General features: G+C 39.0%; 1 protein-coding gene across 7 annotated transcripts; it reads right to left on the bottom strand.

The window, feature by feature from the left end:
* Nucleotides 1–27,870, bottom strand: LOC101335889 (putative P2Y purinoceptor 10). Of its 7 annotated transcripts, XM_019932189.3 has the most exons (4): nucleotides 27,795–27,821; nucleotides 26,301–26,470; nucleotides 17,442–17,476; nucleotides 1–1,358 (listed from the first exon to the last, which is right to left on the bottom strand). In XM_019932189.3, exons 2-4 carry the CDS (start codon nucleotides 26,337–26,339, stop codon nucleotides 323–325), a joined length of 1,110 nt encoding a protein of 369 aa, XP_019787748.2. In that variant the 5' UTR covers nucleotides 26,340–26,470; nucleotides 27,795–27,821; the 3' UTR covers nucleotides 1–322. The 7 variants fall into 7 exon arrangements, with proteins under 7 accessions (XP_019787748.2, XP_019787749.2, XP_073654918.1 ...); XM_019932190.3 differs by lacking the exon at nucleotides 26,301–26,470 and having other exon boundaries at nucleotides 27,795–27,870; XM_073798817.1 differs by lacking the exon at nucleotides 17,442–17,476 and having other exon boundaries at nucleotides 26,356–26,470; nucleotides 27,795–27,817.
* Nucleotides 27,871–27,909: the final 39 nt, after the last annotated feature.

The following is a 27,909-nucleotide window of genomic DNA, read 5'->3' on the forward strand; positions in this document are numbered from 1 at the left end:
ATTAACAACATCACATTTAATAAAGAAAGGTTTAAGATAAAATATCCAATTTCCATTTGTTTAAAACATCTGTAAAGCCTTGATCTAGATCTCTTAAGTAAGAAAGTGCCTTGAATTTCAAAGAGGAAACATACAACTCCCATCTTCTCTTCCTCTCCCACATTTTTCACACTCTCCCTGCACCATCACAACCCTGTGAGCACAACTATTTCTGTTGTTCCCAAAGTTCAATTAACAAAATTGTCTGGCTGGTCATTTCCACCTTTGGAAAAAGCCAGGAAACATAGTTAAACAAAGCCATAATCAAAGAGCTATTTTATTTTTAACCAATCATTGATGAACCACTCTCCCTGCTCATTAGGTGGGAACGAGTCACGGAGCTGCCATGGCGGGATAGTTGGTCACGAAACTCTGAGGCCATGAAGTAGTAGAGAATTGGATCCAAAAGGCAGCAAAGACTTGCAAGGCATAGACAAAAAGGGTGGAAATACAGTGAGCTTTGGACAATGGGACAACTGCTAATGATGGTTTCCTTTACCATGGTGTAAAAAATAAAGTTAATATGATAGGGAGTGAAACAGATGAAGAAGACTGCAGCACACATGTAAACCATCCGCAGTGCTTTCTGCCTCTCACTGATTCCCTGGAAAGCCACTGGTGGTTGTCGCAAGGATATAGTGGTTTTCCAGGTACACCATGCAATGATGACTACTGGGATCACAAATCCTGCCAGCTCAGCAGCTGTAATCATCCCAACCAAAGCCATTGCATTCATTTTCCTGTAACCAAGATCAGCAAAGCAGGACTCAGTGTTGTTGGCTAAGTCTGTGCTTCTCATGATGGGAAATGGCAAACAGGCAGTCCCCACGATGACCCAGACGGCAGCACTGATGCCCACATCATACCTACGCTTCCAGTCTCTGGCCCTGAAAGGCTTGAGGAGAAAGAAGCACCTCTGAAGGCTGATGCATGTCAGGAAACAAATGCTGGCATACATGTTGAGATACTTTAGGTAGAAGCACAGCAGGCAAAGGGCCCTCTGGAAAGGCCAGTGGTGGCTGATGTAATAGTAAATCCGGAGGGGTAAGGACAGCACATGAGCAAGGTCAGCCACAGAGAGGTTGATCATGAAAATGATGGCTTTATTTTTCTTGCTGATGAAGCGGCACAGAACCCACAAGGCTGCACTGTTGGCCAGTAGACCAGGGATGAATATGAGGATGTAGGTGGTGGCATAGAGGGAGTATTGAAATGTCAAATTAGTGACATTGCAGTGATTCTCAGCATTGCTGGTACTGTTGCTGCCCATCTTGAATATTTCAGTATATTCATCAAGGTAAGCCGTGAAGTTATGATCCCTGCCCAAAACAAAACAAAAAAAAAAAAGAAAGAAAAAGGGTATAATGGTTAACCAGTACTATAGCTGACACCCAGAATTTTTTTTAATTGAAATATAGTTGATTTACAAAGTTTCAGGTGTACAGCAAAGTGATTAAGTTATATCAGATTCTTTTCCATTACAGGGTATTACAAGGTATTGAATATAGTTCCCTGTGCTACACAGTAGGTCCTTTTTTTTAATCTATTTTATATACAGTAGTGTGTACCCCTTAATCTCAAATTCCTAATTTATCCCTCTCTCCCTTTCCCCTCTTGTAACTGTAAGTTTGTTTTCTATGTCTGTGAGTTTATTTCTGTTTTGTAAATAAGTTCATTTGTACCATTGTTTTAGATTCTACATGGAAGTGATATCATATCATATTTGGTTTTCTCTGTCTGACTTACGTCACTCAGTATGGTAATCTCTAGGTCCATGTATGTTGCTACAAATGGCATTATTTCATTCTTTTTATGGCTGAGTAAGATTTATATATATATATATATATATATATATATATATATATACACATATATATATACACATACACACAACTATATATATATATTATATATATATAATATATATATATTATATATATATTATATATATATATATATTATATATATATATACAACCACATCTTCACCCATTCATCTGTAAATAGACACTTAGGTTGCTCCCATGTCTTGTCTTTTGTAAATAGTGCTGCTATGAACATTAGGGTGCATGTACCTTTTTGAATTAGAGTTTTTGGCTTTTCTGGATATATGCACAGAAGTGGGATTGCTGGATCATATGATAACCATTTTTGGTTTTCTTAAGGAGCCTCCATACTGTTCTCCATAGTGGGTGTACCAATTTACATGCCCACCTACAGTGTAGGAGGGTTCCCTTTTCTCTATGCCCTCTCCAATATTTATTATTTGTAGACTTTTTGATGATAACCATTGTGACCAGTGTGAGGTGAGACCTCAAGGAAACACAAAAGACTCAGAATAGACAAACAATCTTGAGAAAGAAATGTGCTGGAGGAGGAGCTTCAAGATGGCGGAAGAGTAAGACGCGGAGATCACCTTCCTCTCCACAAATACATCAGAAATACATCTACATGTGGAACAGCTCCTACAGAACACGTACTGAACACTGGCAGAAGACCTCAGACCTCCCAAAAGGCAAGAAACTCACCCACGTACCTGGGTAGCACAAAAGATAAAAACAGAGACAAAAGAATAGGGACGGGACCTGCATCAGTGGGAGGGAGCTGTGCAGGAGGAAAGGTTTCCACACACTAGGAGGCCCCTTCACAGGAGGAGACTGTGGGTGACAGTGGGGGGGAGCTTTGGAGCCACGGAGGACACACAGCAACAGGGGTCAGAAGGGCAAAGCAGACAGATTCCCGCACAGAGGATAGGTGCCGACCAGCACTCACCAGCCTGAGAGGCTTGTCTGCTCACTCGCCGGAGCGGGCGAGGGCTGGGAGCTGAGGCTCGGGCTTCAGTCAGATCCCAGGAGAGGACTGGGGTTGGTGGCGTGAACACAGCCTGAAGGGGTTAGTGCAACACGACTAGCCGGGAGGGAGTCTGGGAAAAAGTCTGGACTGCTGAAGAGACAAGAGACTTTTTCTTGCCTATTTGTTTCCTGGTGCGCGAGGAGAGGGGATTAAGAGTGCTGCTTAAAAGAGCTCCAGAGACAGGCATGAGCCGCGGCTATCAGCGCGGATCCCAGAGACGGGCATGGGATGCTAAGGCTGCTGCTGCAGCCACCAAGAAGACTGTGTGCAAACACAGGTCACTATCCACACCTCCCCTCATGGGACCCTGTGCAGCCTGCCACTGCCAGGGTCCCGTGATCCAGGGACAACTTCCCCGGGAGAACACACGGTGTGCCTCAGGCTGGTGCAATGTCACGCTGGCCTCTGCCACTGCAGGCCCTCCATGCATCCATACCCTTCTCTAGCCCCGGCCTGAGTGAGCCAGAGCCCCCGAATCAGCTGCTCCTTTAACCCTGTCCTTTCTCAGTGAAGAACAGACGCCCTCAGGCGACCTACACACAGAGGCGGGGCCAAATCCAAAGATGAACCCCGGGAGTTATGTGAACAAAGAAGAGAAAGTTCCCCCAGCAGCCTCAGGAGCAGAGGATTAAACCTCCACAATAAACTTGATGTACCCTGCATCTGTAGAATACCTGAATAGACAACGAATGATCCCAAATTGAGGAAGTGGACTTTGTGAGCAAAGATATATATAATTTTTTTCTTCTCTTTATGTAGATGTGTATGTGTATGCTTCTGTGTGTGATATTGTCTCTATAGATTTACTTTTACCATTTTTCCTAGGGTCCTGTCTGTCCGTTATGGTTTTTTATTATTATTACTTTAAAAAATTTTTTTCTTAATTTTTTTTTATTTTAATAACTTTATTTTATTGTATTTTACATTATTTTATTTTATTTTATCTTGTTTCTGTCTTTCTCTCTAAATTTTATCCCTTTTATTCAAAGCCATGTGGATGAAAGGCTCTTGGTGTTCCAGACATGCATGAGGGCTGTGCCTCTGAGGAGGGAGAGACAAGATCAGGACACTGGTCCACAAGGGACCTCCCAGTTCCACGTAATATTAAACAATAAAATCTCCCAGAGACTTTTATCTAAACACAAAGACCCAGCTTCACTCAACAACCAGAAAACTACAGTGCTGGACACCCTATACCAAACAACTAGCAAGACAAGAACACAACCACATCCATTAGCGGAGAGGCTGCGTAAAATCATAATAATGCCACTGACACCCCAAAACACACCACCAGACGTGGACCTGCCCACCAGAAAGACAAGATCCAGCCCCATTCACCAGAACACAGGCACAAGTCCCCTCCACCAGGAAGCCTAAACAACCCACTGAACAAACCTTAGCCACTGGGGACAGACACCAAAAACAACGGGAACTACGAGCCTGCAGGCTGAGAAAAGGAGACCCCAAACACAGTAAGTTAAGCAAAATGAGAAGACAGAAAAACACACAGCAAATGAAGGAGCAAGGTAAAAACCCACCAGATCTAAAAAATGAAAAGGAAATAGGCAGTCTACCTGAAAAAGCATTCAATATAATGTTAATAAAGATGATCCATAATCTTGAAAATAGAATAGAGAAAATACAAGAAACATTTAACAAGGACCTAGAAGAAGTAAAGAGCAAAAAAACGGTGATGAATAACAATATAAATGAAATTAAAAATTCTCTAGAAAGGATCAATTGCAGAATAACTGAGGCAGAAGAACGGATAAGTGATCTGGAAGATAAAATAGTGGAAATAACTACTGAAGAGCAGAAAAAAGAAAAAATAATGAAAAGAATTGAGGACAGTCTCAGAGACCTCTGGGACAACATTAAAAGCACCAACATTAGAATAATAGGGGTTCCAGAAGAAGAAGAGAAAAAGAAAGGGACTGAGAAAATATTTGAAGAGATTATCATTGAAAATTTCCCTAATATGGGAAAGGAAATAGTAAATCAAGTCCAGGAAGCACAGAGAGTCCCAACAGGACAAATACAAGGGGAAACAGGCCAAGACATACATTAATCAAATAATCAAATATTGAATACAAAGAAAACATATTAAAAGCAGCAAGGGAAAAGCAACAAATAACACACAAAGGAATCCCATAAGGTTAACAGCTGATCTTTCAGCAGGAACTCTGCAAGCCAGAAGGGAGTGGCAGGACATATTTAAAGTGATGAAGGAGAAAAACCTACAACCAAGGTTACTCTACCCAGCAACGATCTCATTCAGATTTGATGGAGAAATTAAAAACTTTACAGACAAGCAAAAAGGAAGAGATTTCAGCACCTCCAAACTAGCTTTACAACAAATGCTAAAGGAACTTCTCTAGGCAGGAAACAGAAGAGGAGGAAAAGACCTACAATAATGAACCCAAAACAATTTAGAAAATGGGATTAGGAACATACATATTGATAATTACCTTAAATGTAAATGGACTAAATGCTCCCAGGAAAAGACACAGATTGGCTGAATGGATACAAAAACAAGACCCATATATATGCTGTCTACAAGAGACCCACTTCACACCTAAGAAAACATACAGACTGAAATTGAGGGGATGGAAAATGTTATTCCATGCAAATGGAAATCAAAAGAAAGCTGGAGCAGCAGTTCTCATATCAGACAAAATAGACTTCAAAATAAAGACTATCACAACAGACAATGAAGCACACTACATAATGATCAAGGGATTGACCCAGGAAGAAGATATAACAATTATAATATTTATGCACCCAACATAGGAGCACCTCAACACATAAGGCAAATACTAACAGCCATAAAAGGGGAAATCGACAGTAACACATTCATAGTAGGGGATTTCAACACCCCACTTTCACCAATGGACAGATCATTCAAAATGAAAATAAGTAAGGAAACACAAGCGTTAAATGACACATTAAACAAGATGGACTCGATTGATATTTATAGGACATTCCATCCAAACACAACAGAATACACATTCTCCTCAAGTGCTCATTGAACATTCTCCAGGATAGATCATATCTTGGGTCACAAGCCAAGCCTTGGTAAATTTAAGAAATTGAAATCAAATCAAGTATCTTTTCCGACCACAGTGCTATGAGACTAGATATAAATTACAGGAAAACATCTGTAAAAAATACAAACACATGGAGGCTAAACAATACACTACTTAATAACCAACAGATCATTAAAGAAATAAAACAGAAAATCAAAAAATGCCTAGAAACAAATTAGAATGAAAACACGAGGACCCAAAACCTTTGGGATGCTACAAAGGCAATTCTAAGAGGGAAGTTTATAGCAATACAGTCCTACCTTAAGAAACAAGAAACATCTCAAATAAACAACCTAACCTTACACCGAAAGCAACTAGAGAAAAAAGAAAAAGAAGCCCCAATGTTAGCAGAAGGAAACAAATCATAAAGATCAGATCAAAAATAAATGAAAAAGAAATGAAGGAAATGATAGCAAAGATCAATAAAACTAAAAGCTGGTTCTCTGAGAAGATAAACAAAATTGATAAGCCATTAGCCAGACTCATCAAAGAAAAAAGGGAGAAGAATCAAATCAATAGAATTAGAAATGAACAAGGAGAAGTGACAACTTACACTACAGAGGTACAAAGGATCATGAGAGATTACTACAAGCAACTCTATGCCAATAAAATGGACACTGTGGAAGAAATGGACAAATTCTTAGAAATGCCCAATGTTCCGAGACTGAATCAAGAAGAAATAGAAAATATGAAGAGTTCCATCACAAACAGTGAAAGTAAAACTGTGATTAAAAATCTTCCAACAAACAGAAGCCCAGAACCAGATGGATTCACAGGCGAATTCTAACAAACATTTAGAGAAGAGCTAACACCTATCCTTCCCAAATGTTCCAAAATATAGCAGAGGGAGGAACACTCCCAAACTCATTCTAAGAGGCCACCATCACCCTGATACCAAAACAAAACAAAGAAGTCACAAAGAAAGAAAACTACAGGCCAATATCACTGATGAACCTAGATGCAAAAATCCTCCACAAAATGCCAGCAAACAGAATCCAACAGCACATTAAAAGGATCATACACCATGATTTAGTGGGGTTTATTGCAAAAATGGAAGGATTCTTCAATATACGTGAATCAATCAATGTGATACACCATATTAAAAAATTGAGGGAGGGGCTTCCCTGGTGGTGCAGTGGTTGAGAGTCCGCCTGCCGATGCAGGGGATGCTGGTTCGTGCCCCGGTCTGGTAGGATCCCACATGCCGCGGAGCAGCTGCAATCGTGAGCCATGGCTGCTGAGACTGCGTGTCCGGAGCCTGTGCTCCGCAACGGGAGACGCCACAACAGTGAGAGGCCCGCGTACCGCAAAAAAAAAAAAAAAAAAAAAAAAAAAAAATTGAGGGAGAAAAACCATATGATCATATTAATAGATACAGAAAAAGCTTTAGAAAAAATTCAACACCCATTTATGATAAATACCCTCCAGGAAGTAGGCATAGGGGAACTTTCCTCAACATAATAAAGGCCATATATGACAATCCCACAGCCAACATTGTCCTCAATGGTGAAAAACCGAAAACTTTTCCACTAAGATCAGGAATAAGACAAGGTTGGCCACTCTCACCACTCTTATTCAACATAGTTTTGGAGGGTTTAGCCAGAGCAATAAGAGAAGAAAAAGAAATAAAAGGAATCCAAATCAGAAAAGAAGAGGTAAACTGGCAGTGTTTGCGAATGACATGATACTATACATACAGATTCCAAAAGATGCTACCAGAAAAGTGCTACAGCTAATCAAGAATTTGGTAAAGTAGCAGGATACAATATTTATTCACAGATATCTCTTGCATTCCTATACACGAGTGATGGAAAATCTGAAGGTGAAGTTAAGGAAACACTCCCATTTACCATTGCAACAAATAGAATAAAATATCTAGGAATACACCTACCTAAGGAGACAAAAGACCTGTGTGCAGAAAATTATAAGACACTGATGAAAGAAATTAAAGATGATACAAATAGATGGAGAGATAAACCATGTTCTTGGATTGGAAGAATCAACATTGTGAAAATGACTCGAATGTCCAAAGCAATATACAGATTCAATGCAATCCCTAACAAAATTCCACTGGCACTTTTCACAGAACTAGAACAAAAAATTTCACAATTTGTACGGAAACACAAAAAACCGCAAATAGCCAAAGCAATCTTGATAAAGAAAAATGGAGCTGGAGGAATGAGGTTCCCTGACTTCAGACTATACTACAAAGCCATAGTAATCAAGACAGTATGGTACTGGAACAAAAACAGAAACACAGATCAATGCAACAGGATAGAAAGCTCAGAGATAAACCCACGCACATATGGTCATCTTATCTTTGATAAAGGAGGCAAGAATATACAGTGTAGAAAAGACAGCCTCTTCAATAAGTGTTGCTGGGAAAACTGGACAGGTACATGTAAAAGTATGAAATTAGAACACTCTCTAACACCATACACAAAAGTAAACTCAAAATGGATTAAAGACCCAAATGTAAGGCCAGAAACTATCAAACTCTTAGAGGAAAACATAGGCAGAACACTCTATGAAATAAATCACAGCAAGATCCTTTTTGACCCACCTCCTAGAGAAATGGAAATAAAGACAAAAATAAACAAATGGGACCTAATGAAACTTAAAAGCTTTTGCACAGCAAAGGAAACCATAAACAAGACCAAAAGACAACCCTCAGAGTGGGAGAAAGTATTTGCAAATGTAGCAACTGACAAAGGATTAATCTCCAAACTTTACAAGCAGCTCATGAAGCTCAATATCAAAAAAACAAACAACCCGATGCAAAAATGGGCAGAAGACCTAAATAGACATTTCTCCAAAGAAGATATACAGATTGCCAACAAACACATGAAAGAATGCTCAACAACATTAATCATTAGAGAAATGCAAATCAAAACTACAATGAGATATCATCTCACACCAGTCAGAATGGCCATCATCAAAAAATCTAGAAACAATAAATGCTGGAGAGGGTGTGGAGAAAAGGGAACCGTCTTGCACTGTTGGTGGGAATGTAAATTGATACAGCCACTGTGGAGAACAGCATGGAGGTTCCTTAAGAGCTAACAGTAGAACTACCATACAACCCAGCAATCCCACTACTGGGCATGTAGCCTGAGAAACCCATACTTCAAAAAGAGTCATGTACCGGGCTTCCCTGGTGGCGCAGTGGTTGGCAGTCTGCGTGCCGATGCAGGTGACACTGGTTCATGCCTCAGTCCAGGAGAATCCCACATGCCGCAGAGTGGCCGGTCCCGTGAGCCGTGCCCACTGTGCCTGCACATCCAGAGCCTGTGCTCCGCAATGGGAGAGGCCACAGCAGTGAGAGGCCCGCGTACCACAAAAAAAAAAAAAAAAAAGAGTCATGTACCAAAATGTTCTTTGGAGCTCTATTTACAATAGCCAGGACATGGAAGCAGGCTAATTGTCCATCAACAGATGAATGGATAAAGAAGATGTGGCACATATATACAATGGAATATTACTCAGCCATAGAAAGAAACGAAGTTGAGTTATTTGTAGTGAGGTGGATGGACCTAGAGTCTGTCATACAGAGTGAAGTAAGTCCGAAAGAGAAAAACAAATACCATATGCTGACACTTATATATGGAATCTAAGAAAAAAAATTTCATGAAGAACCTAGGGGCAAGATGGGAATAAAGAGTGAGATTACTAGACAATGGACTTGAGGATATGGGGAGAGGGAAGGGTAAGCTGTGACAAAGTGAGAGAGTGGCATGGACATATATATATACTACCAAATGTAAAATAGATAGCTAGTGGAAAGCAGCTGCATAGCACAGGGAGATCAGCTCGGTGCTCTGTGACCAACTAAATGTGTGGGATAAGGAGGGTGGGAGGGAGGGAGATGCAAGAGGGAAGACTTATGGGAACATATGGATATGTATAACTGATTCACTTTGTTATAAAGCAGAAACTAACACATCATTGTAAAGCAATTATACTCCAATAAAGGTGTAAAAAAATAAATAAATAAAAGGGGCAGTATGGAGCAAGAGCCTTAAAGTCATACAGACCTGGTTTGCCATCCCGGTTCTCCCACTTTGATTCATTCAAAAAATATTACTTGAGTGTCTACTATGTACTAGTTATTATACTGAAACAGAGCAATATGATTGCTGCCCTCATGGAACCTATATTTTTTGGACAGTGATATAGACAGACACTGAATAAATCAATGAAAAAGAAAAAATCAGAGAATTCTATGAAGAAAATTATAATATGATAAGTTGATAAGAGTAACTGCATATCTACTGTAGATTGTATGATCAGGGAAGGCTTCTCTGAGGAGGTGACATTTGAACCTGAATGATGAGAAGGAGCTAGCCACGTGAAGACCTAGTGGAGAAGCATTCTAAGCAGAGAGAACAACAAAGGCAAAGGCCCTAAGACAAGAATGAGCTTAACATATTAAATAATGGAAAGAAGACCAATGTATCTGGAGTTCAGGTATGAAGGAGAGAGTAGTTAAGAGATGAGGTAGGGGAATAGATATGGGCTTGATCTTGGGGGCACTACCATGGTTAGGTGCTGGATTTCATAAAGACCTACTCATTATCTATGAGACTCATTATCTATGAAACAGAAACACATATCAATGGAACAGGATAGAAAGCTCAGAGATAAACCCATGCACATATGGTCACCTTATCTTTGATAAAGGAGGCAAGAATATACAGTGTAGAAAAGACAGCCTCTTCAATAAGTGTTGCTGGGAAAACTGGACAGGTACATGTAAAAGTATGAAATTAGAACACTCTCTAACACCATACACAAAAGTAAACTCAAAATGGATTAAAGACCCAAATGTAAGGCCAGACACTATCAAACTCTTAGAGGAAAACATAGGCAGAACACTCTATGACATAAGTCACAGCAAGATCCTTTTTGACCCACCTCCTAGAGAAGTGGAAATAAAAACAAAAATAAACAAATGGGACCTAATGAAACTTAAAAGCTTTTGCACAGCAAAGGAAACCATAGACAAGATGAAAAGACAACCCTCAGAATGGGAGAAAATATTTGCAAATGAAGCAACTGACAATGGATTAATCTCCAAAATTTACAAGCAGCTCATGTAGCTCAATAACAAAAAAACAAACAACCCAATCCAAAAATGGGCAGAAGACCTAAATAGACATTTCTCTAAAGAAAATATACAGATTGCCAACAAACACATGAAAGAATGCTCAACAACATTAATCATTAGAGAAATGCAAATCAAAACTACAATGAGATATCATCTCACACCAGTCAGAATGGCCATCATCAAAAAATCTAGAAACAATAAATGCTGGAGAGGGTGAGGAGAAAAGGGAACCGTCTTGCACTGTTGGTGGGAATGTAAATTGATACAGCCACTATGGAGAACAGAATGGAGGCTCCTTAAAAGCTAACAATAGAACTACCATACAACCCAGCAATCCCACTACTGGGCATGTACACTGAGAAAACCATAACTGAAAAAGAGTCATATACTGTGCTTCCCTGGTGGCGCAGTGGTTGGCAGTCTGCGTGCCAATGCAGGTGACACTGGTTCATGCCCTGGTCCAGGAGGATCCCACATGCCACGGAGTGGCTGGGCCCGTGAGCCGTGCCCGCTGCACCTGCACATCCAGAGCCTGTGCTCCACAATGGGAGAAGCCACAGCAGTGAGAGGCCCACGTACCGCAAAAAAAAAGACTCATGTACCAGAATGTTCTTTGGAGCTCTATTTACAATAGCCAGGGCATGGAAGCAACCTAAGTGTCCATCAACAGATGAATGGATAAAGAAGATGTGGCACATGTATACAATGGAATATTAGCCATAAAAAGAAATGAAGTTGAGTTATTTGTAGTGAGGTGGATGGACCTAGAGTCTGTCATACAGAGTGAAGTAAGTCCAAAAGAGAAAAACAAATACCATATGCTGACACTTATATATGGAATCTAAGAAAAAAAATTTCATGAAGAACCTAGGGGCAAGATGGGAGTAAAGAGTGAGACCTACTAGAGAATGGACTTGAGGATATGGGGATGGGGAAGGGTAAGCTGTGACAAAGTGAGAGAGTGGCATGGACATATATATACTACCAAGCGTAAAATAGATAGCTAGTGGGAAGCAGCTGCATAGCACAGGGAGATCATCTCGGTGCTCTGTGACCACCTAGATGGGTGGGATAGGGAGGGTGGGAGGGAGGGAGATGCAAGAGATATGGGAACATATGGATATGTATAACTGATTCACTGTTATAAAGCAGAAACTAACACACATTTGTAAAGCTATTATACGCCAGTAAAGATGTTTAAAAAAATAGAAAAGGTAAGGTGCTGGAGGAATCATACTCATTGATTTTAGACTATGCTGCAAAGTTACAGTAATCAAACAGTATGATACTGGCACGAAAAAAACATATAGATCAATGGAACATTTTAGAAAGCCCAGAAATGAACCCACGCACTTATGGTCAATTAATCTGATGATGAAGGAGACAAGAATATACAATGGAGGAAAGACAATCCCTTTAATAAGTGGTGCTGGGAAAACTGGACAGCTACAGGTAAAAGAATGAAATTAGAACATTCTCTAACACCATACACAAAAATAAACTCAAAATTGATTAAAGATATAAATGTAAGAGCAGATACTATAAAACTCCTAGAGGAAAACATAGGCAGAACACTCTTTGACATAAATCACACAATAGTTTTTTTTTAAAAAATCCATCTACTAGAGTAATGGAAACAGAAGCAAACAAGGTGGACCTTATTAGATTTAAAAGCTTTTGCACAGCAAAGGAAACCATCAACAAGACACAAAGACAACCTATTGAATGAGAGAAATTATTTGCAAACAATGCAATTGACAAGGGCTTAATTTCCAAAATACACAAACAGCTTGTACAGCTTAATTAAAAAAAAAAACAATCAAGAAATGGGCAGAATATCTAAACAAACATTTCTCCAAGAAGACATACAGATGGCCAACAAGCATATGAAAAGATGCTCAACATCATTAATTATTAGAGAAAAGCAAATCAAAACTATGATGAAGTGTCACCAGATATGTTTTTATACCTACAGAGTCATAGGGTATTAAAATTAGAAGGGATTTGTTTACAGATGAAGAAGATGCTCAAGGAAGATATACTATTGATCCAAGGTCACCCAGTGAATCAGTTAGAGAACCATGGAATTGTCATCCAACTGCCTTGCCCTACCAGATTGTCAAAGATGTGTCTTGCAGGTAAGGAAGTCTTGAAATATTCCATCTGTTTTTCTAACCACAGAAAAAGAATGTGATATTTGAGTTTGTTTCTTCTGTATCAAGACTTCTTTTGCCTCGAGCTCTGGTTGGGATGACCACTGTTCACTACTTCCCAATTGCAATGGTAGAAATCCAGTCTTGTTGTTCAGGTCTTCTTGCCTCTCTTCTGTCTGCCACCTTGCTCACTGGGTCCTGACTTCCTAACTTGGCATCACAGCACCTGGAAAACAGATCTGCCTCCTTTAGCCTGCATTACCAGTATCCTGGTTGATTTTCAGGGCTTGGGAATATTACCTCCTTATTATTCTATCACAATAGCTGGTGGTTTTCATGCATTTTCTCTCTTTCTCTTAGCTTAGGTTTCATTCCAAATTTACGTGAAAATTTTCAGTAATATATGGATTTAGAAGCTGAACCAGGATATTTTCCCTTATGTAATTGGGAAGGGAAGAGACCTATTCTCTGTCTAAGGGGAATTCTGTACTGGTGTGACATCATGTCTTGGCAGATTATCCAACAGCCACAGTGAACATTGATTAAGGTACCAGCAAAATAGGCCACCAAAATCATTTTTCTGAAACAATTTAAGATTTAATATTTTTTTCATTATTCATCATAATGAGAAAGTTTTTTGGACTTCCTTAATTTATTTTATGTTTTAGTATAGTTTTTATTGTGTATTATATGTAAGACATGGGGAATATACAATAATTTTTAGGGCTTCTCAAGTTCTGGCCATGGATTTATGCAGGCTGTTTGCAAATAAGAATGGCAGGACAGCAACAACCTTGTTATTTTATTTGTAGAAATTTGGACTGAAGAGGACCTTTAAAAAACATTTAATTCAGCCACCATATGATACAGGTAGAAGAAGCAAGGCCCAGAGAGGGATTTATTAAGGCCACACATCTACTAAATGAAAGATCTGGGACTTCAAAAAGGAGGAAAAAGGTGGTTAATCTTTACACACACCCTTCTGCCCATCATTTGTTTTCCTCTCAAAGACAAATTTTACAAACATAACTTCTGTCCATACTGCAGGAATGTTTTTTGCCTTTAGAGCTAGAATTGGAAAAAAAAGTACTGAGGTTTTCTCAGGTGCAGTTTTGTTGTTGGTATTGTTTTGTTTTAAGTATGTTTACAAAAACAAAGGAGTGGCCTCTTTTAGATTCTCTTCATAAGTAGCAGAATGACTTCCTATATCATTCTAAGTCTACTCCAGGGAATAGAAATGTGATAAAAGAACAGAACCACAAAGGATTAATTCACAGATAAAAGAGAGTCAACTTTATAAGCTACCATTACTCTAAAGAGTACTTTCATTTTCCCTCCTCTTATACTCCCTATTTGACCTATCTGTGATATATCCTAAAGAGTCATGCAGTCATCTTGCTTGTGTATGTATGACTTAGAACAAAGGTAGAGGGGTACTCACAGGTGAAAAGAAAGGAAATAATTATAATGGTCTATCAATGATGTACCCCAGAATCTGCAATGGAATTTTTCACATGCATTACATAATTCAATTCTCACAACCATCGTAAGTTACTATTATTACTCTTATAGTGCAGATGAGAAACTGAGGTTCAGAGAGATTCAGTAAATTGTCTTAGGTAACAAAGTTAAAAAATGGTAAAAATGGGATTTACTACCATGCCTGACTTGCTCCAAAGTCTGTGCTATTTCCATTATACCACTTGCCTCTCCCTGCTCAGGAGGGACTTTTTAATAGAATGAGGATCATTGTGATATCTGGAGGGCACATTATGGCAGAACCTTTCTAACCCCATAGTAGGACCTTATGATCTTGTAACATTAGAATTACTCTAGCTATGCCATCAGGATATAACTAAACATCTGTCCCCACACATGTCACCCACCCCTCCTTACCACCCACTTTTATCTCACATATTATCTCACATTTTATTGCACATATTATCTCATTAATCCTCATAGCAGCCCAGTGATTATTTCCATATTACTTCAGTATTGATCCTGTTTCTACTATTATCTATTATCTATGCATAAGCTTGTGAGAGAACAAGGGAGGCTATATCAAGTGCATTACAGTTCTAAGAACTAAAAACAACTCACACCCACCAAATTCACACTTCCACTTCTGCACTTTACAAACATGGATATTTGTTTCTGCTTCACTGGTACAGAAAATTTCACTTACTAATGGGCAGGTTGTTTTCATACCTCTGTGCTAAATAAAAGAGTCCTATTAGGCCAGAACAGCATTATGTTCACAATTTATTTTGTTTCTGTGGTTTCTTATGCTTCTGCAATTCAGTTTATTTCAAGTTTAGAGACTTACATGACCTGCTTTCCAAAATCTTTTTTCTTCTCCAGACTGAAGGGGAGGTAGGAAGGGTTTTTCCCCAAATATGTCTGGTGACAATTAAATGTAAAATCCCCATGGTAATGGGAGACTGGGGGAATTTTTTGGGGTAGGGTGAAAATATAAACTCTCTCAGGGAACATTTAGCTTCCTGTTAACAATCTGTGACACTACTGAAATTTTAGAATGGAGAACAACCAAAGAAGCCACTAACAGGAGGAGGCTGAATGGAAGGGCCAAAGTCAGAACATGTTCCTTCTCTCAGTCTCTGCCCCTGCTCCTGTCTCTGTGTCTCTCTCTTTGGCTCTGGCTCTATTATTGACTATTTCTGGTTGGTTCATGCCCCCTGTGATACTAGTCTCTCTTCCCTTCAATCTAGACATATTTTTGGTTCCTCTCTCAGGAAAGGGTACAAGATTGGTGATTCACTCTTGAGTCTAAGCTCCCCTTCTCTGTCTGTGCCATGACTCTCTTCCCAGACACTACAGATAGAAACTGGGAATTCATTCAACTCCTATCACTATATTTCACCCATATCTAATCAGAAACCAGGTGATTCTGTCTCCTTTAAATCTCTCAAATCTATCTCCAATCCATCTCCACTTACACTGTTGCCATTTTAACCCAGGCCACTGTCATCATTCCTCTTGATTATTGTAGAAGATGCCTTACTGGACTCCCGGCACCCCAGTCTTGTCTCCTGCAGTTCAACCCCATACTGTGTCTAACATTAACATTAATTATGGCTACTGCTTATTGAGAGCTTCCATCTATTTACAAGCTAAGCACATATTATCTCATTAATCCTTATAGCAACTCAATGATTATTTCCATATTACAAATGAGAAAACTGAGACCCAGAGAGGTTAAATAAGTTGTGCCAAAGTCACAAAACTTGCATAGTGTAGAGGTGGTATATAAGAATTGGAACCCATGCTTGTCTCCATACTCCCTTACCTCTGTCATGGCACTTACTACACACACACTGAAATTCTGCTAACATGTCTTTCTGTTTAACTAGACTTTGCACTCCTTGATGGCAGGGACTATGTCATCTCTTAACCCTTTCTAACCTCTTCCCCACTGTGGCCTAAGTGGTTTTTCTTTGAAATATCTTGTCATTCTCCTGTCTAAAATCCTTTGTTGGTTCTCTATTGTATTAAGGCCAAACTTCTCACCATGGCTTGAAGGCCATTCCCGTGTCATTTAACATCACTTCATGCCATTCTTTTCCTCATTCACTACTGTTTCAATTATACTGAGAAGCTTTCAGTTTCTAGAACAAGCCAAGCTTTTCTCCTGACAAAAACATCTGCACACGTTGTTTCCTCTGTCTGGAATTATCTTCCTTCTTTTTCACATATCTGTCTCCTTTAACCTCAATTTGCAGGTCAGAGACATCTTCACTGCCACTATTATTTAGGCCATCCTACATAGCATTACATACTCTCACACTCCGTCCAATTTCTCTTCGTAACATCAACACGTGTAATGTAGATGTTTGCTCAGTTTTTATTGACTATTTCGTTCACTGTGCTGTTAGCTCTATTAGTGCCATAAAAAGATCTATTCTGTTTATGACCATATAGCCAAGACTTAGCCTTGGCTATATGGTAAGCACCCAAAGAAAAGTGATATAATTGGATTCAATTGCATACAAAATAGTTTAAAGTCCTTATTTGGAATCATTAAGTAAAAATGCAAGCCCTGATATGTCAACTAATATATTGGGTAAGAGCTTATGGAAACACCCGAATGAACTTTTTGGCCAGCCCAATATTTCTACTGTTTTTTATTTCCCTCAAAAGTTGTCTCCTGATTTGGGCTATTATCATCAATATTTGCTGCACTTACCCATTACAACTCAGAAAAAACATGCCTTCAGAAGCCTGAGAAAAGAGCAAAATATTCAATTTAGAATCAGAGGTGGTCAGACATATCCTGTAGGTAGATACCAGCACAGCCCAACATCTCAGAGTACCATCAACACTATTATCTAGGCCTCAGGGAGAGGGTAGTCCTTGTGATCTGCTTCCCAAAGCTTCTCAACCCTTTATTTTTGTTGATTGTCATTCTGCAAATGAAATATATACCTGCCTCATCTCATCAGCGAATGGCTTCCTACCCACCTACGTGTGGGACTTGGAACAAGAGTGAGAGGTAACATCTGTAGTCCCCAGAGCTTAATTTTCCACATGGAAATTAAGCATAAAAGGAAAACAACTTGTGTATTTACTTTTTTCTTTGGCCTTTTAAGGGTTCTGGCTGCCTTGGAGGCCAACACTCAACCAACATATGTTTAATAAGCATCATACTATGAATTCTGTCCTAGGTTCTATGGAGAATATAGAATCATCTGCTATAATCTCTGTCCCTGAGAAACTTCTGGTCTGGCGGAAAAAATATTTTTTTTTAATTTCCAACGTCACAACCAATGCATGACAAGAACTGAGGTGAATGGCATAGGTGATAAGAAATCCTCATGTTGGCACAGCATCATCTCTGTGAGGTAAGCAGGACAGATATCAGTAATACCCCTACCATATTGTTTAGCTTACAAAGAGATGCATTCAAGAACAACTCAGTACCCTGTCCAAAGTCACAGGGTTAAAATATGGTGAAACTAGGACCAGAAGTCAGGTTTGTACGCCTCTTACTTAACGCTCTTTCAACCATGTTGGGCTGCTTCTATTAAATTAGGAGAGATAGATCACCTCGAGCCAGAGAAGATGGCACTTGTGTCAAGCTATCTGCATTATTTTATTAGTCACTACAGGGACAGGGTTAGAGAACAAACTGCTGATGGTGGCTGGGGAGGAGATAAAAGTTAACCTTACTTTGCCTGAATTATACACTATTGTATTTAAATCTAAATTGCCCTTCAAAGCTGTGGTCAAGTCCCATCTCTTCAAGAAAGGCTGAACTTGGTATTATCAATACCATTCATCTGGGATTTAGCAATTCATAATTTTATCCAGCAAAGGGACATTCTGCTTTATGTGTATTTGATATGTAAATTGATGAAGATAGTGTAGTGGGGTGGGAAATTTCAAGGAAGAATAATACGTGATTGTCATCCTCAAGAAGTTTATAGTCATTTAAGGAGTAAAAGACATAAGAATAACTAACCATAATGGATTTTTAAATGTGCCATGAAAGGGATAACAAAGAAATTTCTGTGAGAGTAGAAATGAATCCTGCACAGAAAAGGAGTCTTAGAGCTCATCCTGAAGGATAAGTTCACTTTTAATAAGCAGCTGGAATGGGAAGGCTGTAGGAAAAAGGGATGAAAAAAGAGTTTCAAAGGTGAATGAAGAGCATTCAAAGTTCTCAAAGTATAAAAATGAATGACCCATAGAAAGGAAGAATAGGTGTTCTATAACAGCTGGAAAACAGGGTGAGATGGTGGGGAAGGTGGAATAGGAGGTTAGATTGGGAGAAGGTAGTGGAAGGGAAAAGCAACTTAAAAGTTAGATGCAGCTAGATCATGGAGGGTTTTATGGGGAATTATTGAAGGATTCTGTGAAGAGATGTGATATTACTATACTTGTGTTTTAGAAAGACCACTCTGGCAACAGTGTGGAAGATGGATTGGGAGACCAGAGACAGGAAGTCCAAATTAGTTGTGAGTTTGTAGGGTGACCAACAGTCCAGGTTTGCCTAGGACTGAGGGTTTCCCAGTATGTAATATTTTCGGTGACAGTCCAGGACAAACAGAATAATTGATCATCCTACTATTCCAACAGTCAAGGAAGTAAAAAAAAAAAAAAAAAAAAAAAAGCTCTGACCTGGTATGGCATGAATATTAGAATTTCAAGTAAAAGTTAGATATGGAATTGACCAGTTTGGGAGACTGCTTGAGGAGTCAAAGATAACTTCATTTATAAAACATGTCAAATGTTATACAAGGATATCACAGTTTTGTACTGTACCAAAGCCCTTTCAGATTAGCAGCTCACAGCATTCACTATTCCTGACACTCTGAGTCAAAAGTAAACTCTTCCTTATTCCAGAACTTTTCAAATTTGTGCTCTCTGCCAAGCTTCATAAATTCCTGACTCTTCAGATGGTTTGCTTTCTCTAACATTAAAATCACTGAACTTCACTGCAAGTTGCACTATGCTAGCTTGCACCAGACACTCCCAGAGACCTTAAATTTCTAAATCTTGCCATTTCTCCTGGGCCAATCTGGCACCCGCCCTCATTTTACTTCCTCCCTTACGCAGACTACATTAAATGGTCAAATTAACTATTCTCACACAAGAACCATCAACTTCTTTGCTCATGATTTTTCTGCCGTACCAGCCTGGCAAGGTCTTAATCCCAGATCAAGTCCACAATCCATTTTCTTTTTTACTATCCAAACTGCTGAATGATTCTATTAAAAATACCAGTATATATTTGAAATGCTAAAACTAGAAGTGTATGATCTCCAGTCTAAGATTTTTTGCTCCAGCCTCTTTTTGCACATGCCTGATTAGTTTCTTCTCCTATTGACTATGCAGCACCTTCACAGCTCTTCTAAAGTTTCTTCTCTCCTGTTCTCCCATCCCCCAACTTTCTCAGCAGAGAAACTTACCCCTTAAATCACAAGAAAATTGAGGTTATTGGTTGAGAAACAACTCAGTTTCATCCACTGTCCCCTCCCAACCCACACAATCTTATCTACAACTGCATCCTTCCCAACACAGCTGTCTTTCCTATTGCACAAGATGAATTCCCATGCTCTTAATCCCTTTTATCTTTCTCAGGATCTTCTTTCATTAGTTGTTCCCTTTCACTCCTAGATCATCATGTTGCCCTTCACTCTCAGCTAGATATTTGTCATCAAGTCCCTCCAACACCCAAAATAATAATTCTCTTGTCAATGCATCTTATTCTAGCTCTTTGTCATTTTCCTTCTCTTCTTAAATAAACGTCTCACAATAGTTTTTGACACTGACTGTTTTCTTTTCCTCATTTTATATACATTCTTTAATGCATTCCAAGGTGACATGCATACCTTTACAACATCACTGAAACTACTTTAATAAAGGCGACAAGTGACCATCACATTTCCAAATCAGGCAGGGCTTCTCTGCCAGCTTGGACACAGTCTGATCGTTTCCATGTTTTTTAAATGCTCTCTTCTGTTGGCTTCTAAGCCACAACTCTTTCTTGAGTCTCCTCTTAACTATCTATCCATTCATACCGAGTCTCCTTTATGGTTTCTTTTATCTCTGCACATCCTTTAAATGTTTGTTTTCCTAAGGTCTGCATATTCTTTTCTTATTCAGTGCCCTCGTGCTAAGTAACATCACCCAGTTTCATGGCTTCTGTTACCACCCATATCCAGATGACTCTTATGTCTCAATGTCCAGGGTTGGCCTCCTCTCAGATATTAAATCTATATGTCTAACTTTCAGTGGAGATTTCCCATTTCAATGTCTCCCAGGCGTCTCAAAATAAAAATATTCAAAACTAAACTCATCATACTCCCTGATCTTTTACTTATCCACACCATCTATCCAATTACAAGAGCCAGAAGCCTTAAAATAATCCTAGATCCCTTCACTCTCATTCAATCAACCAAGTTTTCTCCCTCTCCCACTCTCTCTCCCTCCTCTCTCTCTGGATTATTAAAACACTCTTTAACTGATCTACCTGTTTTGAGGATTTCCCTCTTAAAATCTATTCTATACTCTGCTGCCAAAATGATATATCAAAAAGGCAAATCTGGGCTACCATGTCATCATAGGGATTGCTTTAACGATACACTCACTGCTATAGAATGTTTCCGTTTATATCTCTTTATTTCTAACTAAACTATGAGCATTTTTGAAGCCAAACAGCATGCCTTACTCATCTTTAGATCTCTAGAACCTAGCAGAATAATTAGCACATAATCACTTAGTAAATATTTTAACTGGGCAAATATTCTGCCTTATGACAACTCTTTTATTGTTTATCTGTTTATGAATCTCTCTACACTGGGCTGTGAGCTTTGTAAAGTCAGGGGTTATGCCCTAAATTTTGTTCCCTCCCTCTCTCTCTCTCTCTCTCTCTCTCTCTCTCTCTCTCACCCTAGAACAAGGCTAAATATATAGCACTATTAAAAAAATTGATGTTAACTGGCTCATGTGGGGATTAATCCTAAAGACTTAACCTCACTGGTGTTGCATAACCAACTCAGCTAAGCAGGACCACACAGAAAATACAACCCAGGCAAAATTATAACCTGTGAAAATACCATATCTTTAGTATATACTTGAGCTCCTAGCTCTATGACTGTGAACCACCCAGATAGAATGAGGGCTAAATTCCCAGTGCCTCCAATACCATCCTTAAAGAAGTAAATGCCTCTTGGTTTATCCAATGTTCAATGCTCTATCCAGGGTATACACTGCCTACATCAAAGGCCAGTACCTTCATAGAGATGCCTCTTCTTGAAATAGGGGTCTGTAATGGGAGCTAAACCCTAAAGGGAATGACCAGCACAGACTTCTAATCTAATAAGCAGAGCAGGAAAATCAGCTACCATGATCGAGCTAACAAGATTCACTTTCAGTGTGCAGCTTTAAGAATGTTCCTGATAATGAAGATTGGTATAAAATTATGACTAGGGCTTCATTGATGGCGCAAGTGGTTGAGAGTCCGCCTGCCGATGCAGGGGACACAGGTGCGTGACCCGGTCAGGGAAGATCCCACATGCTGCGGAGCGCCTAGGCCCGTGAGCCATGGCCGCTGAGCCTGCGCATCCGGAGCCTGTGCTCCACAACGGGAGAGGCCACAACAGTGAGAGGCTCGCGTACCGCAAAAAAAAAAAAAAAAAAATTATGACTAAAACTTCATCAAACTCCTCTCTTCTGGATCCCATCTCAGAAGTAAATATTTTACTCCTCTCTCCAGATCCCATCTCAACTGTCATCTTTTCCTTGCATGGGGCAACCTATTCTGACTTCTTCCTTTTTTGTATTTGTACTGGACTTTTAGGCTACACTATAAGCATGTAGTCTCAATGAGGGAAGACTGTATCTTACACTTTTATATCCCTCATTTTGTTTAGCAGAGGGTTAGGCATGTAGTAGGATCTCAGTTCATACACATTGGTTTATAAAGGTAAGACTATGGAGAATAGGCACACATTAGCAGAGCCTTAGGCATTTTTATTTCTAATGTCTCTCCCAAAAGCTACTCTCCTGAACAACAGCAATAGTTTTTCACCCTTTGTTACTGAGGAAAATATGGTCAAGGCAAGGATAATAAGGTTGGAGTCTAACAAATCTAAAAACTCCAAAGCCTGTAATCCCAACCTTTTATTTTAAAGCCAGTAGGAATTCCATAAAGTTAAGTGAGAATTTTGTCATTAAACACTTGACTTTATGGAAATAACTAAATTTTGTCTCAGAGCACAAACGTATGTCATGTCACTAAATATGACTCATACTATGACTGAGTTCAAGAACATCATAGGTACCAATAATGTCTACCCAAAGCAGCTTCACTTCCCAACCAACTAGCTTAATGCTGTGCTTTCACAAAGTTACAGCCAAACTGAACTTATTTTATGGCAGCATCAGAATTTGTACCAGACTCCTAAGTTTCAGTGAAATACTAAGTTCAAGAAGTTTCCACACGCATCCTGTCAGTTTTTAGCTAAGCGCTGTTAATATATTATCTTTGATCTTTGAGAGAACTCTGAGTTAATTATTATTATACCCCTTTACATATCAGAAAATGAAGGCTCAGCAGGATAAAGTTTCTTTCTTAAAGTCACAGCTATTACAATTTCAGTCATAATGAGGCTCTTCATGAGCAGAGACAGCTAAAATTCTTCTCTGCAAACAATTTGTTGCACAGAAATACCTTAAAGTAACATTTCTGTGGATAAGACAATTCTTCAAAGATGAAGAAGCTAATAATCTTGGTTCTATTTCTAGCACTTTTATGACTATACATATATGGCAAATGATTGCCCACCAGGTGTCAGCGTATGGTAGTATCAAAACCAGGGATCTTTAACGAGTTTTGCCTATGAACCCAAATCATAATAGATCTATGGATAGAGTATTGGAACAATGTATTTATAAGAGTGGTGAGCTGAATATAACAAGACAGATAGGATGGGGAATCTCAAGCAGTAGAATTTATTAAAAAGAACACTGGATTTGGAGCTAAAACACTTGGATTCTAGTAACTATTCAAATTCTGTCTCTTTGTGTTGTCCTGCTAATCCCCTTCCCTTATGTGGGTTTCAATTCCCTCATTATCAAAATAAGACAATATGAACTGGATCATGTTAACTACCTTCTGATCTAACTTGCCATGATGTTATGGGCCTGGCTCCTCTAAACCCCCACCCCTAGCTAATACCGTCAGCACTGCCACTGCCATCACTGATACAGCTGCCACCATCTCAACCTACCTGCTGATTTACACTTTACATACCATTATTACATCTATAATTGCTGTTAATCATTATTAAATGTATATATATATATGCATATCGTACACCATATATAGAACAAATTAGGTCAGAGGATATCATCCCCATTTTACAGATCAGGAAACTGAGACTTCAAGAAGTGATCACAGTTACCTGAATACTATGCAAGTGGCAGAGTGAAGAGTGTAGAACATAGGCTTCTGGCATCAAAGTAACTGCTCTTTTCCTAGCACAACTCTATAAAGTTTTGCCCTCTTAATCCTCTCCCTCTTTTCACCCCTCATCATTAAGTCACTAATACCACTAAATGAACATGTCTGTCAAATTTTTGTCTCCTATTTTCTTTGATAATAGGGCCAGTATGTGGGCTTGTCATCTTGGGAGGAGAAGTGAAAACTAAATAGAGAAATATTGCTGATGGAGGCCCTTCCCACTCTCCAGGGGAATATATCTACAGGCCATTTGGGAATGTAACTTGTCTTTTTCCCCCTTTTTCTTCTTATTTAAACCACAGAAGTCTCACATGAATTATCCAAGCCAGTCCTATACCCATGACCATGGTGTCCTTCATTCAATCACTCATAACCACAGCCAAAGAAGAGCAACTGGAATCTGGAACTCTGCCATTTCCTGAATTAGTTCAAATCAACTGTAAATAACCTGGCTTGATGTCAGAAACACAAAAGTTTGTATCTATTCTGCAAGTCTAGACATTTTTCCCAAAAATTAGAAGTGAAAATTATTTTACCCTTAAAATAAATTAAAGCAATTAGACTATTCACAAACTAATATCTTAGAGTTGGAATTGAACTTCCCTGCATGCATCTTTACTGGATTTTTAATAAGGTAAGAAGGAGACCTAATTATTCATTATTTTTGTACTTGGGGCAGGATTTTGGAGATGGAAAGAATCGTGTTCTTTGGGCAGACCTGGATTCATATCTTGACTCACTTATCAGCTGTCTAGCCTGAAAAGACTCCATATCTCTTGGTTTCAGCTTCCTCATTTATAAAATTAGGATCATAGTGCCTGCAACATATATCATTGTAAAGATTAAATAGAAAATGTACATCTTTAAGTAGAAAATGTATCTATTTTCATGTCTGGTACACTGTATATGTTAAATAAATCGCAGTTCATTTCCACTTTACTTGTACAGAGAGTAATCTCCATGAGCCTTTGGTTGGATGCTGTACTTCCCTGAGTTTAGAAAATCTCCCCAAAAGGATAGATGTGAGAAATATTTAGTAAGACTAATGCAATAATTCTTAAATTAGAAAAGTGGAAAACATGTGTTACTTGAAAAGAAAATTCCTTATTACAGTAAATATATTTGGAAATCATAATTATTGTCCATATAATACAAACTGCTGAAAGCGCAGATCTGAAAAATCTTTTTGGCTGTTGGGCTTACAGTATTTGGAAAATGTCAATGTTATGGGATAGGTTTTTCTAGGAGTCCAAGGTCTGGTTCCTAGTTAAGCAAGTCCACAATAACTTTTTAGTGAGATTTTTATGTTTTTCAAATGGAACTTTGCACTTAAAAGATTGAGAAATACTGATTGAGTGACACTGTCATTGTGGAAATCAGATTACAGAACTTGCTCCTTTGTATGTTTGCATCTTATCGTTTGAAAAAAAAGGAAATTATTTACAAAACACTTGCCTGTGCTCTAAAAGTTGAAGCTCTCATGATGACATTACTCTGAAATAAGTATAATGGCCCTTAGCAAAGATTACTGAGTTCCCTTTGAGATCTAGACTGTATTTCCAGAAGGTTCACTGTAGTTAGATTTCCCTACTATGGTCCCATTATTTACCACTTCATGATATGCAGTTCTTCTCAGGCACCAGGAGCCTAGAGTCAAACATTTGTATTACTAGGAAGGAAATTGAAGACCATCTATTTCAAGCCCCTCCCCCCTTATTATAGGTGAGACTACTGAGACCCAGAAAAATAAAGCAACTTGTCCAAGGTCAAAACTGAATCATTGACAGAACTTGAGCTAGAACCAAAACTTTCTGTCTCTCTGTGTGTTGGTTCATATACTTCATCACTCTGCCTGTGATGCATGTGAATCAATACTAGATGAACACTTAAATATAAAATATCCCGACCTGAAATATGAGACGTCTTGAGCAGAAGTTTTTAAATAAAGCATATACTTCCTGCCAGTCATTGTTCTGATTGTTGGAACACGTAGAAAAGATGGTTTCACAAAGACAGCTCTGTTCTCTTTATTAGGTCCATAGACCGCCCTGCCTCTTAGGACATCAACTCACTTACCTCAAACACAACTAGGTGTGAAAAGCCACCAAAAACCATCCAGAAGTATGCTTACTCATTTGAAGCCTTGTGTTCCACCACTGCCAGGATTTGAGCAGTCTGCACAACTTGCACTCAACAACTTTTCCAGTTGAGCCCAAAAAGGAACTGCTTTGATCAAAGAAGGCCCTCTGTTCAAAAGGAACCATTCCAAAGATAATTACCCCAAATGCATGACTTGATTCTCAGTATAGTTCATGCTATTTTCAGCCTCAATATATCAACCTATCACATATTTTCAACAGTGAATAATTTGACAGTGTCACAGCTAAGGGATAAACTCCTCAATTAATAGAAATGGCAAGGACTCCCACGTCCATTTGAAAAACCAAAATAAAAGTGTTCCCACTTGCAGGATCCTTGGGACTGAAACTACTACTCCACCCAAAAAGCACAATAAAGCTTGTTATCATTCTATCCAAGATGATCCTGGTACCAACTGTTGTGGTACAGTCCACCTTGAAGGATTACCGAACTGGAAGTCTCCTTTTGACTCAGTCATCTTGTCTCAGAACCAGAGAGATTGCTAGCACTCAACGTAATAAGAACAATAATTACTGAAAAGATAGGTGCCTCTTTTTTGGGCTCTGCTATCCATTAGGTCTGAACTTGGGCAGAAAAGCAGCTTTCAAAGGATCTAGAAATGCCTCTGAACAGACTTTGAAATCTTTTCAACAGATTTTGTCATCTAGGATATTTTCTCCTTTCCTAACCTAAAATCCAACACAGTTATAAATATATTTACAGTATTCTCTGGAAGATACCAGCTTCTGTAGGAAAAAGGGACCGTAATTTAGAAGATACATGTTCTAGTTCCAGCTCTGCGGCTAACTAGCTGGGTTATCTTAAATGTCTTCATTTCACTGTCTCTCAGTTTTCCCATCTGTATGGTGAGGGATTTGGATCTCTAAGAGCTCCTTCAACTCCAAAGTCTATGATCTGACTTTCTTTCTTTCTCTCCTGAGAATTTACTATCTGTTGCTGTATCTGTGAAAGTTAAACTTACCAAAGCAAGGAGCTTATACATAAAAATGTTCCTTCACTAAGCAACTAGATAATTTATACAGAGCAGAAATCCAAATCTTCTTTTTCTGACTGAATAGGTCAAGCTTTCCCAATGAATCTCACCAACGATACTCTTTTCTTACCACTTTGTGCCATCTTCCCTTGTTGATAAAGAAACAAAGAACCCTCAGCAAAGACTGAGCTGCATCACAGACCCCATGCTCCTGGAATAATGGTGGAGACTGATGGCACTAACCCTAACTTTGCACTCTAGTCAGACTCAAGGGAAGTCACGATTGCTCCTGCTGTAATAAGTCTGAAATAAGAAACCAGGGACCATTTTCAATTTGGACACTGGTTTCACATCTGTCTCTGTCCCAGATCTTCTTGTCCCCACCAATCTTCCCACATGGAATTATACCAATTCCCACATATTAAGCTATAACTTACCCTGGAGCCTTGCTGGGCTTGTTTCTTTGCAGGGAGCTTGGGGCAGAAAAGCCTAAGTCTGGGTGGCATGGAGCTTACTGATAACTGACAAATTTGTTGTTGAAAAAGGAAGTTG

The sequence above is a fragment of the Tursiops truncatus genome, chromosome X (assembly GCF_011762595.2).
Source record: "Tursiops truncatus isolate mTurTru1 chromosome X, mTurTru1.mat.Y, whole genome shotgun sequence".
NCBI classification, from domain to species: Eukaryota; Metazoa; Chordata; class Mammalia; order Artiodactyla; family Delphinidae; genus Tursiops; species Tursiops truncatus.

Bases quoted from the DNA above. Each gene is read 5' to 3' on its own strand.
- LOC101335889 (XM_019932190.3), bottom strand. From the start codon at position 27,863: ATGCCACCCAGACTTAGGCTTTTCTGCCCCAAGCTCCCTGCAAAGAAA. The intron at 17,477-27,794 runs GTAAGTTATAGC...CTCTTTTCTCAG, and splicing joins AAGCCCAGCAAGGCTCCAGG to GCTTCTGAAGGCATGTTTTT. The intron at 1,359-17,441 runs GTAAGTGCAGCA...TGTTTTGGGCAG, and splicing joins TTTTTTCTGAGTTGTAATGG to GGATCATAACTTCACGGCTT.